Raw genomic sequence first — 19,096 nt, 5'->3', positions numbered from 1 at the left:
TCTGTCTGTTTTGCCATTCCACGTCAGCTCTGACTTTTCTGTTTCTGTGATCACCAGCAGCCGTTGTACAGATTTTTTATTTCCAGTTGTCGTTTCAGAGAATGAGGCAGCTATATTATTTTGTCGACCACCAAAATAAAGCTATGACTGTGAGCCAAGCCTATTTGGGAAAATTGATTGCTCTTGTTCATGCATGTTGCATTAATATTAACTATTAATATTAGATTAAATTAAAAACATGTTTTATAACTGCAGCCCTAAATCTGAAGATAAATCATCCTCAAGGAAACGCAGTTGGAAAGGTGGCAATACAATTTGTGAGAACAAAACCGGAAGAAATGGTAATGGAAATAGTGTTGTCTATCTATATATCTATCTCTCTATATATCTATCTCTATATATCTCTATCTCTAGATAGATAGATAGATAGATAGATAGATAGATAGATTATAATTAGTCTAGAACTAATTCCATCTTAAATTGAGCGGCGTCACAGAGGCATTTTTAAATTCTGGATTATGTAAGTAAGACTATCTTTGTCCTAATTTAGATTAAACCCCGTCGGGGAAACCGCCCCTTGAGCTTACAGCCCAATAGGAGGCTGGATCTGAACTGTGAGCGGGGCCGAGGGGAAGTGATTATTCTCCAGTTGGATTCTTTCTGCCTTTTGGATTTGTGGCAGCTACTCAAACGGAACGACAGAAGGCGTCTGCTCGCAGGCCTCCGTTGTGTTGCTCACACTCTTCCGATCCTCCTTATGCAAACAAACGCGCTTCAGGTTTTCCCGTCAAAAAATCTCCTTCAGATGCACACGCTATGTTGACTATAATGATCACTAGATGAGCTCACTCACCTGTCCGGGAACATGAGCCATGGGGAAAAAACAAGGCTGTTATAGGTACAGTTACGGGCCAATAGAGCCGGACACATGACTAATAGGCATAATAATAACTAATAATTATTCCTACTATGCACAGTCCCATGAGATACAATCTCTGCGTAGTGCGTGTTTTCTAAGTTCAAAACCACAGTATGCATCAAATACTATGCGAAAGGTACCAGGATGACATCATACAACATCTGGTGAAATATCGTCGTATCCCACAATGCAGGTATTCAGGATGCCATTCCGGATGCAGCGCGCATGTATTAGTGAGTGTACAAGTGAATCGGGATGATCGGTGCACATGAGTGTGAGTGAGTGAGAGAGAGACACATTCATCTTGTGGCTTTATCCATTCATCCATCTCACTTGAATATCATTCACATAAATGATAAGCGTTGAGACGTCAATGTCAAGTTTAAAGTTTTTTTTTGGCATTTATTTTCCAAATGATAGATACAGCTGCTCTCTTTTCAACCTCTTAATTACCTGGGGCAATAATATCTTGCCAGAGTTATTGACAAGCCTCACACACTCCATCATGGTTAACAATAGTTACTATCAGGTACATCACTAATGGACACACTTAGTATCAACTATGCTTTTCTTTGTAACATCGACGTATTTAGAAACAGGCTAATTTGCATATTGGTAAAATGATAATGCCGAGTATGCCCTGAAAATTATTCACATACAGGGTTTACTCAATGTATAAGAAACAGTATAAGTTTATTAGTTGTACTCGCTACTTATTAAACTCATAGTTTCTCACTGAGGAATATATTTATACGCAGTGGAATTTGTTTAGCTGTTATTAATGCTGCGGTGTCGCCTTATTTTTGGCTCAGACATCACACACACACCATTATTTGGGGTGGGGTGGGGGACTTGATCTCACTGACTTTTGCATAGTTTTTAAGTTGTATTAATGTCAGCCCAGTTAGAAATCAAGAACTCCCCCAAAAATGGACCGTTAGAAATGGTCCGTCCCGGGCGTGTCGCACCATAGTACCAAGGGCCCGCGAGCTCTGAATACCAACCCATGAGTTTGAACCTCGGTGTCAACAGTAATGAGTGAATGGTTAAAACAAAACAACAGAAAAACAAGTCACAACTATAGAACATAAAACAACTGTAGCTACAAACATAAGTATAAAAAGTCTAAGAACGACATGATCCTGAATAAATGAGATGGCCACTATTGGCGAGTTAGCACTTTCATCTTTCTAGCTTTCGTTCTAGATTTTCCTCTCGCGGCTTCATCCTCATCCTCAGTCTTTGGTCCATGTGCATAATGTCATGATGGAATGTCCAAAAACAAAACAAAAAAAACCACAAATAAACAAACATTGGTGCTATGGTGGTGGAAGACATATCCATGGTCGTGTGGAGAGCCCATAAATTAACTGTAAAAAAACAAACAAAAAAAGAAACAATGACAACCAAATAAATCGAATGAGTAAACAATGAAGAATGATTTAAAAAACATAGCGAACTTACTGAGGAACTTAAAAAACGCACAATAGACATTCACATTCCAACAGAGGAATCACAAAAATGGACATTTGAAAGATCATGAAAAAGAGATTTGCTGGACTGAAGCAAAGAAGCGCTGCAGCGTGAAGCACGAGCAAATGTTTTTAACGGCGGAACAAAGTGACCATGAGCCGCCGTGCAGTGGAGCGCGTCTTTTCTAAACCATCTTTCCTCTTCAAACACATATCCTTTCCCAGCAGTAACCCAGACGTCTTTGTTTCATAACACTTACATCACTGCAATGACATCTAACAAAAACAACAAATAAATAAATACCCTTTAATGTTTCTTTCTACTCTATGGAACCTTCCTCACAAAACCACAAAATGGATGAGCAGTTTCCGAGGCTCCGGTGCCAAATAAATGCACATAGCATCCACATGGTGGCGCTAGTGGGCCTTGTAACTAAATATAATGCTGCTCTGGAGACAGGACTCTTGAAATTGAAACTGCGATGGATCTCGATGCATTGTCAATTTTTGGGGATTTTTAACCAATTTTTTGATAAATATACAACGATGGGGGAAAAAAAGAGAAAGGAAAGAACTTACTTTTTCTTATCCTTGTCCTTCTTTAGCGGCTGGGATAGGGAGAGCGTCTCCGCCGCCACCTTCCTCCTGTTGAAGGCGTTCATCTCCTCCTCTAGGTCTCTCCTCTTCTCCTCCACCTTCCTCTTCTCCTCCTGGTGCATGCGCTTCAGCTGCTCAAACTTCTCATGCAGCTAAGAGGTGGAGGGGGGGGGGGAGAGAGGGAGAGGTGAACAGAGACAAGGGAAGAAAGAAAAGATGGAAGGCAGCACTGATCCTTTACCCAAAGGAGCCCAGTTCCATAGTGAAATTCAGAACAAGACCCTGTCAAGGAGGAGTGCCTTGCTAAAAAGCACCTCAATGACAGGTTCCCAGGGTTAATTCTGGCATCGCAAAATGAAAGTCAAGGATTTCAAGTACTTCCTTAAGCACAATTTTTTCATTTTCAAGGACTTCACACAAAATAATACATTTTCAATGTGATCTTTATTCATTAAAATACAATATAATCTTAATTAAAACATCTATTAATTTCAGGAATTTCTGGATTTATTTGATTACGTTGCAATCTGAATAACAAAACCAGGGAGAATATGTTTTCAATGATCGCACTTCAGCCTACTTCAGGGGCTAGCTATTGTTTAGGTATTCCAGTACTTTGATTTGCGAGGACGAGGTTCAAGCACTTCAAGCACATCAAGGACCTGGTAAAAACCCTGAATTTAGAAGTAACTCCCTCTGGTCCAGTAAACTCCATCTTTCTGGTGCTCCCAGAAGGTTAAATCGAAGGCAACCAAAAACAAAATGTATATACTTTTTAAGGTTGCTGGAGTCTCCCGCCAGGTGTCTGTCCGACCAGGACTCACCTCTCGCTCCTTGTCTTTCAGCTCAGACTCCGTCTCCTTGACCTTGTTGACAAACATCTGCCTCATCTCCTCCTCCTTGCGCTGCAGGTCGCCCATGAACTCCTTCCTCTTGGCCTCGTACGTCTCCTGGAGACTGAAAACAGAAAAGGAATCATGTTCAGGTTCTTGAGATAATGCAGATCATAAGACAAGCCAGCAACGTCCCAGAAATAAATATGGGTGTGGCTGACATGTAAACAAACACCAGATACATCAGGGTTCATTCAGGAATTACAAATCTTTTAAGGACTTTAAGCTCAATTTCAGCATTTTCAAGGGCTTCACATAAAACAAATAACACATTTTTAATGTGATTAAAAACAATTATATAATACATAAATCTAATCTCAAGCATTGTATACTATTTATATCAGTACATCTATATATATTATTCATCTCATTGTTTTATTCATTTATTTCCAACCATGCTGGATTACAGCATGGTTGGAACATTGAATGTACATAATCAACATTTTTATCACGTTATGATTTTAGTAACAAAACCAGGGGGAATATCACAGCTTTTCAATGATAGCCACATTTTTTTCAAGGACCATTCAAAGTCCTTCAGCACAAACAAAGCTTTTTTCAAGGTATTCCAGCACTTAAACAGTCTGAGGAAAAAATTCAAGCACCTCAAGGACCCAGTAAGAACCCTGTAGAGATGCAGGAATCTGTGGCAAATAAAAAATTGCAACACTTAAGGGAAATATTCCCTCACCCCCTAGATTTCTCTATATGTGTGTGTGGTGCAGCAGAAGAGGTATATAAATGAATATATTCTGACTGCCCCACCCAATATAAGAAACTAATAAAGCAGCCATGGGGTAAAACTATTTATACCAGTGACTGATGGGTTCCATAGATCTCGATCTCCCTCTCCCTCTCCCTCCCTCTCCCTCCCTCCCACCTGAAGGGCTGGCTGTCGGGGTCAGTGTCTTTGAAGCCCATCTCCTCCAGCTTGCAGCGGCGGTACAGCTCGTAGTGGCGAGCATGCGTCTGCTCCCTCAGATCCTCCATGTTCACCCGGATCAGCATCTCCCGCAGCTTCACAAAGTCACAGTGGCTCTCGTTCTCCACTGCGGGGAGACAGATGGTGACGGGGTTAGTGCGATACAAGGGACTGGTTATGACGGTTACACAACAACTAGTTAAAGGGGGCAAAGTTCACAAAGGGCTGCACTAGCAATAGAAACACAGTTGAACCTACAATCGTAGACGCACAAGCACAGGTTCCAGCTCTCGGTCTATGGAATTTACAAGGCAAAAAATTAAAAACTAAAGCACCCTAACACTAAAAAAAGCAGAGGAATAAAAGCAAAGGCTGATTTAAGGATCACTTGGGCTCTTCTATTCGGCAAGTAATAGGTCAACGAGATGGAGCCATGGAATGACCCAGTCACTGTCCTGTAAAGCTGTACTCGCTACAAGGTATGGTGCCATTATCATTATTATTCATTTCATTGGTTTCAATGTACCGTGTGATTGTGTGTGTGTGTGTGTGTGTATATATATATACATATGTGTATGTATGTGTATGTGTGTGTGTGTGTGTGTGTGTGTTTCCGTGTGTTTTCTTTTCCTCCTGTCAAGCACTTTAGCCATCCTTTGTCATCCTTAAATGCGCTTGAAAGTCTCTAGAATTGGTTTTGTCACATTTTGGATCTGATCCTGAAGCTGCCGTGATTCATCCTGACATCGTAAACTTTGCTGTTAAAAACTCAGTTCAGTTAAATACTTTGGCTACTTTTCTTTAACCCCCACCCCCTCACAATTTGTCTCCCAGTTGTCCTCCCTTTCTCTCCAGCTTTCTCCCAAAAGCAGGAAGTCTTATCACAGTGCTGTACAGGAAGGAATGTGTCATGTATATATGTGAAAGTATGTTTGAGTGAATCATATTTGGCAAAAATTCCAAAAATAAAATATAAAAATTGAGATCTGCTGCTATTTTGAGGTTTCATCTCATGCTTTGGGTTTAGATTTCTGTCTGAGCAATGCTCACGGTTCAATTGGTGCATCATGGGAAAAAGCCAGAAAAGCTTTTCTGCCTGAGAGACACGTTCTCAAAATCCATTTTTATACGCAGTATCAAATATATGTGATCAGTTAAAGTTTGTCTCTATTTTGACAACATTGTTATAACCTACTTAACATTCAAACTGAGGTGTTTCTGTGGGATTCAAAGCAAATTTCAACACCAAAATGGTGTTGAAATGGTGAAATCTCTTGAAACCACTTTTTCTTACAGTAAGACCAAATATGTTTGTTAAGGGACTTGTTAAGATATTCTTTTTTTAAGCTATGAAGAGTTTGTTCATTTTAAAGCAGCATATGACCGCAATATGACTCATTCTGAACCAATTTCTGGTATAAGGAAATAATTCTCTTCACCATCTCCCATCTGACCTGGCCGCGCCACAAGGCCAATGGCATATGCAGAGGTGAGGCACATGGCCGTTCTGGAGCGGCATATGCCGCTGAACCCGGGGGAGCAGCGGCCAAGCACATGATCCACCATGAGCCCTCTCCAAATGCCACCACCGCCGGAGAGCTTTGATGATGCGGAGACGGTGGTAATGGCCGTCTATATTAGAGCCAATTAGGCTGTGGTTTAGGTTTCCATCGGGGGAAAAGGGAAAGCACAGTTTAGCACATGAGGAAATTACTTAACAAAAATCAACATGACACAGCCAGAGGCTAACAACAATGGCGACGCACACTGCACTGCCAAGGGAATAAACAACACCTCACATTGTAAAAAATAGCGCACTAATGAATTTAATAAAAGTCTTGTGTAATGTGTGTATAATGATATTCATGAGTATTTTGTATGGCCCATTTGTAGCTCTGTTTGGGAGCAGATCATCATTATAGTATTGTGTATATATGTATTATGAATATATATATGTAAATATAATATACATTTTTGGACACTGTTAGTGAGAGAAGCAGGTACAATAGCAACAGGAACAGTTATATGACTGGATCCAGGCAATAAAAATTGTGTCTTCATCTGGAATGCAGTGGACTGTTCTGCCCCAAGCAGAGAGCTGACAGAAGGACCCATGTTCATACACATCCGTCTCCAAGCGGTCTTTATGTCTGCAGACAATACTTCCTCTGTCCCTCTGGAAGGCCATGGTAGATTTTCACAGGGCAGTTTAGGGGTTAGCATAACGCATCCATATGACATCTGACATCTCCAAACTGTTTCATTTACCACAGCCACAGAGCCATCAACAGGCTATGCGTAATCTACTATGGAGACATTCTTCTCCTCTGCCCACCCCCCGGCTCTCTCCTCCAGACGGAATGACAAAGCCCTTCTCTATGTATGGTGAATTGCTGCTTTCCTACTAGGCTGGAGTCAGAAATGCAAACCATTTATTATGATGACCATACCATGAGTTCAGAGTAGAGATGCATGTTCCAGGATTGGTCATTTTTTTAAATAATGAATGAAATTGACAGTCATTAAGAATAATCCTGTTAAATCAACGGCAAAATAGCAAGACAATAACAAACGTCAATAAAGGCATGTCAAATAAAACCTGTTTGATAGAATAAGAGTCAGCCAACATGATGATTTTCAAACAAACATTATCTCAACACAATCTGAGGACAGCATTTCAACAATTGTGAAAAAAAGTGCCATTGAAACACGTAAAATGGCAATTTTTATGTGTGCGATTTGGGAAGTTTATGTCTGCATATTACAATGTTTCCTATCCATTAGACATAGACGGCAACAAATAATCTAAAAATGAAGATGGCTTTGGAAGACACCAGAGACGTGTGTGCGAGTGGACTGTAAATCCACATTGGCTGATGCAGTCCAATGGAATGGTCCCCAAGGAGAAACAGCGGGTTCATAAATAACTATGCAGTGTCCTCTGAGGGTTCAGGAGGAGGCGTGCTCAATGGTAAGAGAGGGAGGGAGAGAGAGAGAGCGGAAAAGAGAGAGGGAGGGAGAGAGATTGCCTAATAGTAACTCCCGGCAGAGCTCTACATGATGAAGTTGCACTGCCTAGACTGATTGACAAACAAAATGATCCCCGAACCTTCCTTTAAGGAGGAGAGTTCAACGTGCACACTCACTCACTCCCTCACCCCCTCCCTCCCTCAAGGAGGAGCGTTCATCAGACTGAGACAACTACAAAAATGCACATTGCAGCATCGCGTGTCTACACCACTCACCCCTGCAGGCGTTTAACAATCTCCAGTCTCCAATTAGATTAACTCACATGTCTTTGAATGACACAGGTAACAGCAAGTTGTAGCACCAAGGGGAAATCCATGCAAACTCCACGCTGACCCGAGACACAAATCAAATCGAGAACTCGAGGCACCTTGAACTGTTCCACTATCGTGCCACCATACGACGACGAATGTTCAATTCATGGACTGGCCCAGAAAAGCTTTGGCATACTCCCCTTTCCCTTTGGAAAACAATATATTACACACAACAAATAGTCCCTTGTGGGATACTCACCTTGCACAACACCCCAGGGATACTGCCTGGCCCTCACCGTCTTGTTCCCAACTTTCACCTCTTCCACGCTACCCACCACAGCAAACGGCAGATGGGCCTGTGCAGAGGTCAAAGGTCAAGAGGTTACAGGTGTAAGAGGAGCCCCATTCTTGGCCTGGATAGAAGTCCCGTAGCTCCTTCTCCTGGTTACGACGCCGCAATCTATGTTCCCTGGCCCCTATGTTCCCTCAATGTCATTTTAATTGGGGAACTAAGGTTGTTAATGCTGCATTTTTAATGTGTCTCCTCAAACAATCAGCATAATTATATTATAATGGATTGCTGCAGTGTTCAAATAAAACGTAAAATGTAAAAACCCTCATTTTTGGAAGCAGCTTCTCCATAAACACCATTTCAGATATTTCAGATTTCACCAAACAAGAACTCTGAGATTATACATTTCTGATATTGAGGGAAGGACATTATTTTTTTAAATATTATTATCTATTTTGTTGTTTTGGGAACATTGGGGCCTACGAACACAGGGTAGACCCCCTATATAGCATGTCTAGAACATGTTCCAGAAGTTAGCTTTAACTAGCTAAAACCATGTCAAGGGGAGACAACTAGAAAAAAAGGCAAATGTTTGGTTTCAAATAAAACAAGTTTCACTGTGGAGGGTGTTCTTACTTGTCTTTCTCACTGAGACCACATTAGACTGAGGCTAAACCCTGTTGACACATTAGCTGCGCCCATGCTGCATGTCTAAAGCTCAACATGCAGCTCCGGCAGGGCTTAGAAGTCCATTGTGTTGGTGTTGTAATAAGGGATAAGTAATAAGGGATAATATGGGAAACACTTCCTTATTGGCTGAAGCATCACAAGTAAAACGCCCTTGACATGGAACCTCAAAAATGAGGTGGTGAGTTGAAACCAGCTGGAGACTGCAGCAAGAGGACTGAGGTGGTAAACACGAGTGCTGGCCACCGCCATCCTCCAGGAGTAGGAATTTGTGGGGTTACTATGTTAATTTGTCCATGCCCGCTGCCTGGGAGTAACACCAATCTCACTTTACAACTAAATTCTTATGGATTAATGAATGTTATCATTACGCTGACTGTTATTATTATTTATTGCCATGCCATCTTTTGCACGCTTAATCGCGTTGGATGGGGGATCTCCCTTGTTCTGTCTCATTGTGGTTTCGTCCACATCACCTTTGGGTTTTTTTGGTTTTTGATGTTCTCCTCCTCCTCATCTGAGGGCTGAGGGAGGTGTCATTGTGTTATAAATATGAGTTTGTAAAGATCTGAGTGCGTGTTAGGTGATGCGACACAAATAAACGTGACTAAAACCATTCTGTTTCAATGTGACTGTAGGAGGGTGAGCTTTGATACTCTGAACACTTTTATAGTCACGTTTTATAGGCAGGGGGCCCAAGCTCTGGAAAAATATGTAGAAATTCATTGGGGGATTTCTATAAAACATACATATAGTTATCAAGGCCATGAATTCCTGTGTCATGGAGAGAATGAGAGATTGGGGATTGAGGGGGGGAATCAAACAGAAAGCGTTCCAATTATGTATAAAAGGCAGTGTTTCCCCTATAATTGTACAGGCCTGGCGGGCTGCCAGGCCAACGAGAACCCCCTCCAGGCCAAAAAAATAAAAATAAATCTTTATTTAACACCAAAAATGACGCCAAACAGCCATTTATTATCCGGTACCAGCTGCACCCGGCTCATTTTCTCTACTCTCCCACAGCCAGTTCGCACACACGCCCGCTATAAATTGTATTGAGAGATGACAAATAATTTATTTTAATATTATTATTATTTTCTCATTTAAAATCTGATAATTTGATATAAAACACAAGTAAATATCTGATACCACCGTACAATAATATCTAATATTTTTATGAAAGTAGAGACGTGAATGTGTTACATTTCAGAGACTTTTGAACAAGTGCACAACCTCTAGAAGAACATTGTTTTCATTAATGTTAAAACTTTTAATTATTGTGAATGTTTACGACAGCATTCTGCTGTTCACTGCTAGGGCCAAGAAAAAAAAGAAACTTGTACCTCGTTGTCACGTTATAGACTTGTTATATTTATCTTTTAAAAATAATTTCTCTAAAAAAAATAATAATAATAATAAAGAAAAAAAAAAAGTTCTTATCATATTTCTTTGAATAGAGCAAAATAATTATAATAAGTTATTCCCTAAAAAAATTTAATGGCGTTTTTTATTATGGAACTAACAACTATAGAGTAAAGAAACTGGAAATTTTGGGACACTTCACATTCAATTGGGGACGGTTAAAATTGGTGGATGGTGGAAAAAAGTGAATTTGGAGCCCTGAACCTCTGTGTCGTTGACTGGGAAACTCTTGACGTGATGCGAGGACCACTGCTATCAGAGTCACTTTAAATTACGATTATCCTTAATTCTATGAATTTACTAAATAAACACAATTCTTAACTTTTGGTAGGTGAAAACAGACCTTAGGAACAGGCTGCAAAGGAGAGCACTTGCATGAAGATTTCAATACATGGGCTTCTTGTGGGTCATGTGTCCATATTTCCATAATTTCCAATTTCCATGTAAATGCAGCTTCTTAAGTCATCTTCTCCCTGTGATCAATTTGTTTTAAGTCTAAGTCTGAATATACCAAGCAAACAAAAATTTGAACGCAAATATAAATTGCAGACCGCCTGCTGCGCCATCTGACCAAAGCTGACCACTGTGTTCATGTAAACACATGCTTGCTGACAAACACTGACAGACAATTCAGCATCATATGTGGTAAACTAAACAATGTCAAGCAGACATTTATACACTTGTCATGTAAGAATAACACAAAGAAAGCGTTACATATTGTCATACTGTACTAATCTAATACAGAGTGCATTCTTAAATAACTGGTGTGGCAGACGAGAATGAGTGGTTAATCCATGGTCTGCAGGTGACAGTGCTGACTTTGTCATGTGTCGGCACAGTTGTACCGGGTCGGCCCAATCAGTCCCATTGGCACTGATTGGGCCGACCCGCCAGGGAGAGTATTCATGTCGGCACCTCACTGCTCGAAGGTCTCTGTCTCCATCCCTGAACCTGTATCTGTGGTTAGAGTCTCCCACCACTGGATATTAACTAAGTCTAATTAAGTCTAACTTGTATTGTATTTATTTTCAACCCATACAAACAGTAATGTGCTAGCATGGTTTCTACAACCCGTACAAAGGCTTTGCCAGACAAAAATGTGTTGATTTTATCATTAAAGTACGACGCCAGAAGAGCTGTCATTTCCATGTTAATGTGCACAATAAGAAGCAACTCAACCATTGACTATATTCATAGCAAGATACAAGCTTATCCTCTGCTTGTACTGACGCAGACAGAAAGACAGTCTTATCAAAAACGACAAAGGTTTTGTCATGGGAGTTCTAACTTTGAGGGATTATGACAGCAGAACGCATCGAAACTCACGTTCATGGAGGCATTGATCTCAGTGACCGTCTCGTCGTCTGTCGGGAACTGGTAGATCTGGACGCCGTTGCTCACCAGCTCGCTCATGATCTTTATCTTGAACTTGTGGAGCTCGCTCTTGGAGATCGTGTCTGCTTTGGCGATGATGGGAATTATGTTGACCTGTTGGTGGAGAAAGAATGGAGGCGCAGAGTTACATTACATTTCACCGCATATATGTATGAAAGTATGTATATGTATGTGACAAATAAAAATCTTGAATCTTGAATCTTGAATCTTGAGAGTGAGAAAGGGGAGAAACAAGATAGAGATAGACAGCATGGAAGACAGATCAGCAATATAACAGGTTAATAGTGTCCATAAAATGATTTCTTCTTTTGAAAGTATACCATTAACAATCAGGGGATTAACGGTTGGTTTCAATGTTGTGAACTTATTGCAAAAATGTATGCAGTCATAGTGGTGCAGTCACATTAGATCAGTGTTTCTCAAATAGTGGGGCGCGCCCCCCTGGGGGGGCACGGTGCGGTGCCAGGGGGGGCGCTGTGACCCCGGGGAACATGCTTTTTTTTGCCGCAGGTAGGGTTTTTTTTGCACCCAACAAGACCACAGCTGGAGAGCAGGAGATACGAAGTGCAGATAACAAACCCTTAAGAGACACCATGGAAAATATTTAACAGGGATGAAAAGAAAGGCGGAGAGAGACGGAGATAATGAGACAAACGTAAGTCTCCCGAAAGCTAAGACGAGGAAATATGACGAAGTGTATGTAGCGCTTGGCTTCACTGTGACTACAGTGGGGGATGAGGAAAGAACAGTATGTTTACGGTGTCTAAAAAAGTTGGCAGCAGACAGCATGAAGCCAAATAAATTAAGGCGTCACTTAAAGACATTACACCCCACTCACGCTGATAAGCCGTTTGAGTTTTTTCAGCGAAAACGTGCCGAATATTGCCAACAATCGTCCTGCTTTGTGAATGCTACTTCAGTCAACCAACGAGCACTGTTAGCATCATGTAAGGTGGCGTACCAAATTGCTCAGTGCAAAAAACCCCACTCCATAGCAGAGGAGCTGGTACCGCCTGCAGCATTAGACATGGTCTCTGTCATGCTGGATGACGCAAGTGCTGTAAAAATAAAAACTATCCCTCTGTCCAATGACACTGTCGCCAGACGTATAAATGACATTGCTAACGATCTTAAAGAACAGCTGGTAGATAAACTCAAAGACAAACGTTTTGCCTTACAGTTCGATGAAGCAACTGACAGCAACAAAGACTGTTTGTTTATCGCTTATGTACGTTTTGACATGACAAACTCCCTTTGTGAGGATCTACTTTTTTGTAAATATGTCAGCGATAGAGCTACAGCTGAAGAGCTGTTCAAAATGCTGGACTGCTTTCTGACTGAGAATGGGCTAAAGTGAGAAATGGCAGGGATGAGAAAAGGACTTGGGGCACTCATCAAGAAGACACACTGTGTTATACACAGAGAAGCACTGGCATCAAGGCACCTTTCCCCTGAATGAAGTGAGGTTATGACTGACATTGTAGGTGTAGTTAATTTTATAAAGACCAGACCACTAAAAACAAGAGTCTTCTCAGCTATCTGTGGGGAGATGGGAGCTGAACATCAAGCTGTGCTGTTTCACAGTGAAGCAAGGTGGCTGTCACCAGGAAAAGTCTTGTCCCGAGTCTTTGAGCTCAGAGAGCAGATAAGAATGTTTTTGGAGCAGGAGCACAAGTATGACCTCGCAGAAAAATGTAGTGATGAGAACTTCCTGGCAAAACTGGCCTACCTGAGTGACTGATATTTGGAAAGCTAAATGAACTAAATCTACAGCTTCAAGGGAAAGATAAACACCTCCCTCAGGTCACAGACAAAATCAGCTCTTTCACTCGAAAGCTTGCAGTGTGGGGCAGGCGACTTGATGAAGGAAATACTGATTCATTCGAGAACCTGCATGAATTTGTTGACACTACTGACTATGATGCCACCTCAGTGATTCCATATATTAAGGAGCATATTTCCTCATTGATGGGATTCTTTAAAAAGTACTTCCCTGAAAACAGTTCCCAATATGACCTGGCGAGAGATCCTTTCAATGCACCAGATCCAACTGGTTTCAGCTCTGCAGAGGAGGACCAGTTCATTGATATGACGTCTGACTCCACAATGAGACTGAGGTTCACATCACAGACACTGAGTGTAGCGAGGCAGTATCCACTCTTAGGGCAGAGGGCCATGGGCATTCTTCTTCCTTTTGCAACATCTTATCTTTGTGAGACTGGCTTCTCTGCTGTTGCTGCACTGAACACCAAGTACAGGTCCCAGCTAAACATTGAGCAGGAGCTGCAGTTGCAGAGAGTTGCAGTATCATGCTTCAAACCCCGCTTTGAAAAGCTGTGCACTGCAAAACGTGCTCATTGTAGCCATTAATCCTGACTTCCTCATTTTGATAAAAAAAAAAAAAATCAGTACAAATTGTTTTATTCATTTTTGTTTTATAGGTCAACGTGTTTTATATTTTGTGCTCCTGAGTTAATGCTGCTGATCAATTAGAATTTATTATCATTTATTGATTGTATTGAATTTATTTTTCAGTATCAAATGGTCAAAAAATGTTTACAGTTTAAATAAGGGATTGAGATTTTTTTTTAATTTCAGGGAAATGTATGCACTTTAAGTCTTTTCTGTCTGTTACAGACTCAAAAACAATGTTAATAAAGTTAGTCTTTGTTGTAAGTTGATCCATATTTCTTTCTTTTTTCTTTTCTTTAATGTTAATAAGGATACAATGTTATGCAGAGGTGACTTATAACAATTTTATAGACAAATAAAGAGAGTTGCAGTCGCGGCAGAGAGTTGGGGGGGGCGCGAAATGTTAACTTCTTCCGAGGGGGGGCGTAACAGAATTAATTGAGAAGCTCTGCATTAATGATGGAGGCATCTGTCAAAATTCTTATATTATTATACGTTATATTTTTGTCTGGTCTGGCTTAGTTTAGTTTGGCTGATATCCAATTCTTCCCAACCAGGTGCTCTTGGGTCCCAGAAGCTGTCGGATTAATTCTGCCCAAACATGAACCACTCTCTTGCTTGGGAGTTCACGGAAATCGGCTGGTGAAATGGTAATTTTTTCAATGGAGACCTACAAACCGTCATTAAGTGATGAAAAGTGGAAATGAGTCAGGGAGTCCCAAGGCCGCATAGGGGCCCAATATGTCAATATGGCAATTGAGGTGTTTCCATAAGCCAGCCTGATGCATCACTTGAAAAAAAACAAACAAACAAAAAATAAAAACACAATAGTTAACAAAATCTGTGACCATTAATTAAACGGTTCACTGCGTTCGAAGGCGACCTGGGAGGAGTCGAGATCTGACAGTTGTGTGAAGTAAGTACTGTAAATACATCTAGTTAGTTAACTTCTGTCATCAAATCACCTCAGAAAAGTAAATCTGGTACTCAGAAATGTAGATAACAATGACAAAATGTGACACAATTAATGACACATTTCCTTTTTAAAACGCAAGTATCATATATATTTTTTTTTTAACGGAGCCCAGAATTGCTGACAACCGCCCTGACATCATGGTTAATGGTTGTCAGCTATATTTACATTGTTTTCCTGGACTAAAATCAAAGGTGTATTAAAGGGGACCTTTTAGGAAAACCTCACTTCTTTAGTGCTTGTGCACATACAATTGTGTCTATGATGGGCCTATTAACACACAAACTGTGAAGTAAGACAACCCGCCAGTCAGTTTTTTGTGAGCTGTCAGTTCAGAAAGCATGTCCTAAAACCCGTTCACATTTGCACCCCAACACTACATCATGTTGGGCTTCAGTAGAATTGGAACCGCCCCCCATCTGGGTAACTCAACAAACGAAGAAATCTCTTAAAATAAAGAGGTATTAATACCAGCTGTCCGTGAAGAAACTGCACGATGGAAATGTAAGAATAATAATTCTTACATTTAAACATTCTTCACATAATAATAATCCTGCTGTGTGTTTCTTTCAAAAAAAAAAAAAAAAAAAAAAAGTGTGCAGTAGATAGACTGTAGCGCGCAATCCGCGGTGCGTTTCTCCAAACAAAACCAATAAAAATATCGTGTTTTTATTGTGGATATATTCATTTTATTATTTTTTTAATCTATATTCCAATGTTTACATTTAAAAAAAAAAAAATCCCTGCATGCAGTGTTCCGGTGCTGTGTCCATGTCTCCCACAAGCTTGGAGAATGGCAACAAAAGTGGGGAAAAACCTTTAAATGAGTCCTTGTAGATCTAATATAAGTGAAGAGTCAGCAACTGGATTGCTCATTTCTTGCCTCAAATTTGTTTAGAAACAGATTTTGGTGAACTGATGAGATGAAATCAGTGAAAGTTTACAGACTTAATATAACGGAATGTGGAGAAAAGCTTAAACCCCATTGGCTCACAGAGCTAGGGGCCTCAGGATGGTGGCTCCCCCCACAAAAAACAGCCAGTTTTTGAACAGTATGGTGTAGAGCAGGGGTGGGCCCGCAAGCCATTTACATTCACAACAATCCTATAATATATTTAAATTTGTAGTACTCTGAGCTGAACGTGAAGCAACAAGGGAAAGATCAGTTTGTATACGACATGTATTCAAATGTGAAAGCCTTCAAGATAAAATTGACTTTGTTCTCTAAACAAATGACTAACAATTCATTTGCGCATTTCCCCCACGCTAGCTCCGCTGAAAGAAGCCCCCCAACACGCCAGCAAATAGTTAATCGCTGTTCGACCTGCACAGAGAATTCTGTCGTCAATTCTCTGATTTTGAAAGGTTTGAGAAGTCACTTCAGCTGGTGTCATGTCCCCTGTCATTGGATTATGAGGCAGCACCGCATTAATTACAGTCGGAGCTGATTGATCTCCAGTCTGACTCTGTCCTAAAGGAGAAGTTCAACTCCGTCAAACTGGATACGTTTCATGCTTCGCTGAATGAGACAGCGGTTTCAAACATCCCACAGTTGGCACAGAAGATGCTGGTGTTATTTGGCTCTACCTACGTGTGCGACCAGACGTTCCGTGGGATGAACATAAACAAAACCCGACACAGAGCCCAGCTTACTGATCAACACCTGAGCGCTGTCCTGCAAATTTCCACAACGAAAAATGGCACCAGATTTTGATGCGCTGGCAAAAAAGGGTGACCAGCAACACTGTTCTCATTAAATCCATCAATGGTAAGTGGTTGTATTTTTAATTTAAAAATGAATTTTATTCATTTAAAAATGGGATAAGAAGAAATCAATTTCACATAGATTTTACACTTTATGCTTGCTCATTTTTCACCTCATCTACTAATGGTCTGGCCTGCCGGTCAGTTTTAAAAACTAAATGTGGCCCTCGAGCCAAAAAGTTTTCCTACCCCTGGTATAGAGGCACTTTAGAATGGCTAGAATGCATAATCTGAGTGGTATTTTCAGCAAGAAATTGTTTTTGGGACCTATATTAATTATGCTTATAGTTAATTAACTATTTGCATAATAGGTGATGTTTAAATTAAATTCTGATGAAATTACAGTGATATGTGAAGGAACTGTGAGATACCATCTGCCCACCTGTCTGCACCCTACTGTGATTATTTATGTCGACATTCCCTCCAGACAAAAGCCCTCCCTTGTACAGCGCTACATCTTGGTCACTTCCAAACTCTCTCCCATCACTGCAGAATTTGTACACAATATAGCTCTGAATAATTCCCTCAAATTGATGCCAGATGCAACATAAGGAGCCAACTACACATTTAAAGAATAAGGGTAGCAAACATATTTTTAGCGCATTGATAAACAGTAACAATACGATAACTTAATCCAGTAGACAAATAAATAAAACTTATTATGACTGAGGAGGCAAGTGAGGCCATGGGCAGTGGATGTGGTAAATCAGTGCAGTCATTCCCCAGACAGATACATTCAAGACAAACGGCAATTTTGAAAGAAAGTGGGCTCAGTTTCCAATCAGCAGCAAATCTGGAAAAATATACACACTAATTTCTCCGTGTTCATCTCCCTGGGTTCGATGGGACTAACTGAAAGAGCGAAGAGGATTCCCAGATTCACTCATCAATCCTGCCCCGCACCTCTGAGAAAGGGGTCAAATTACAGCCTCATCAGACTTTTCTAGATCGTTATTTGGCAGCAGGGTGGCCAATATCACATTTCAGCACGTACTTACGTATTTACGCCAGGGAAATGCTTAAAACTAACCCACGAACCACGGGCAATTGGGAGTTGAGAGCTTCATTGAAGATATAGGCAGAGCTGTCTCTTTGACACTTTGACAATTTGACAATTTGATATTTGCAATAAAGGAGGTATACACATATAAATGGAGGTATAGGTCAAAATATTGGAACTTCTTCCAGTCAAAACACATCTCCTTAGTCCTTTAGTACCCTTAACCGTATGGGGCACAGTTCAAGGGGTCTTAATCTTCTAATAGTATTAGAGTTGCGCACACTTGAAAGGAGATGCAAAGAGCAAAGTCAAACAGTATTTCTGATTCTTAGTGTTTGCTTGGGTCCAGCAGGTTGCTGGTGTTAAACAACAAGTTAGACAGTTAAGGATCAAAAAAATGTATATTTTTTTTATGCACTGAAGCTTAATCATGTCATTGTAGTGTCCTACAGCACTTGGATCCAGTATTCAAAGCAGTCTGATGCAAAGTGTTATTGTAAAAAATTATTTGCAAGGATTATGAAGCTTGAACCTTCTTGCTGAAATATAATACCTGAAAACAACTCCAGTTGGAAAAAAAACAAAACCTTGCAAACCACTCAACACATACAAACAAACGTCATCATAAAATCTTTTTCTGTTAAATATTAGCTCTTAAGCATCCTGTGTTCCACAAATCTGAGGGATATCGCAGGATGAACGTCTGGTGATTATTTCCTTTTCCGTGTGAAGCAGACTGGTATTTTTCTTGACAATCATAACAAAAGAAACCTCCTTCTTGGCCTCCTATCTCTCTTCCTGCCTCCAGCCACCTCGCCAGCCGCCAACCACACCACACTGCACTGAAACATTCATTCCCTTCCCTCACTAAACACCCTTAGAAAACCCTCATTCCCCCTATTGAAGGAGTGGAGAGTACCCTGTTTCGAAGAAAAACACCATTGTCTAGCCGTGACAGATACACTGTCAGGGATACACAGGCTGAAATATGTGCAGGCTTCCAGTCTACAGCCATGTGTTTCCTGATGAACTGGCAGATAGTCCAGGGTTCCTTGGCCAGCAGAAAA

The 19,096-nt window shown here is 40.7% G+C and overlaps 1 protein-coding gene across 1 annotated transcript in view; it reads right to left on the bottom strand.

Annotated features, from left to right (window-relative positions):
- Positions 1-1,306: 1,306 nt before the first annotated feature.
- The window catches only part of septin8a (septin 8a), a 40,908-nt gene continuing 23,118 nt past the window's right edge, over positions 1,307-19,096 (bottom strand). The window contains exons 5-10 of the mRNA XM_080013831.1: positions 11,812-11,973; positions 8,344-8,440; positions 4,762-4,930; positions 3,813-3,945; positions 2,971-3,140; positions 1,307-2,289 (exon numbers count right to left, since the gene is read on the bottom strand). Coding sequence (XP_079869957.1) covers positions 2,286-2,289; positions 2,971-3,140; positions 3,813-3,945; positions 4,762-4,930; positions 8,344-8,440; positions 11,812-11,973 — 735 coding nt within the window. The 3' untranslated portion in view covers positions 1,307-2,285. The remainder of the gene's footprint in view (positions 2,290-2,970; positions 3,141-3,812; positions 3,946-4,761; positions 4,931-8,343; positions 8,441-11,811; positions 11,974-19,096) is intronic.

Source organism: Zeus faber (assembly GCF_960531495.2).
Source record: "Zeus faber genome assembly, chromosome: 14".
NCBI lineage: Eukaryota > Metazoa > Chordata > Actinopteri > Zeiformes > Zeidae > Zeus > Zeus faber.
This window is presented reverse-complemented; position numbering and strand designations above follow the sequence as displayed.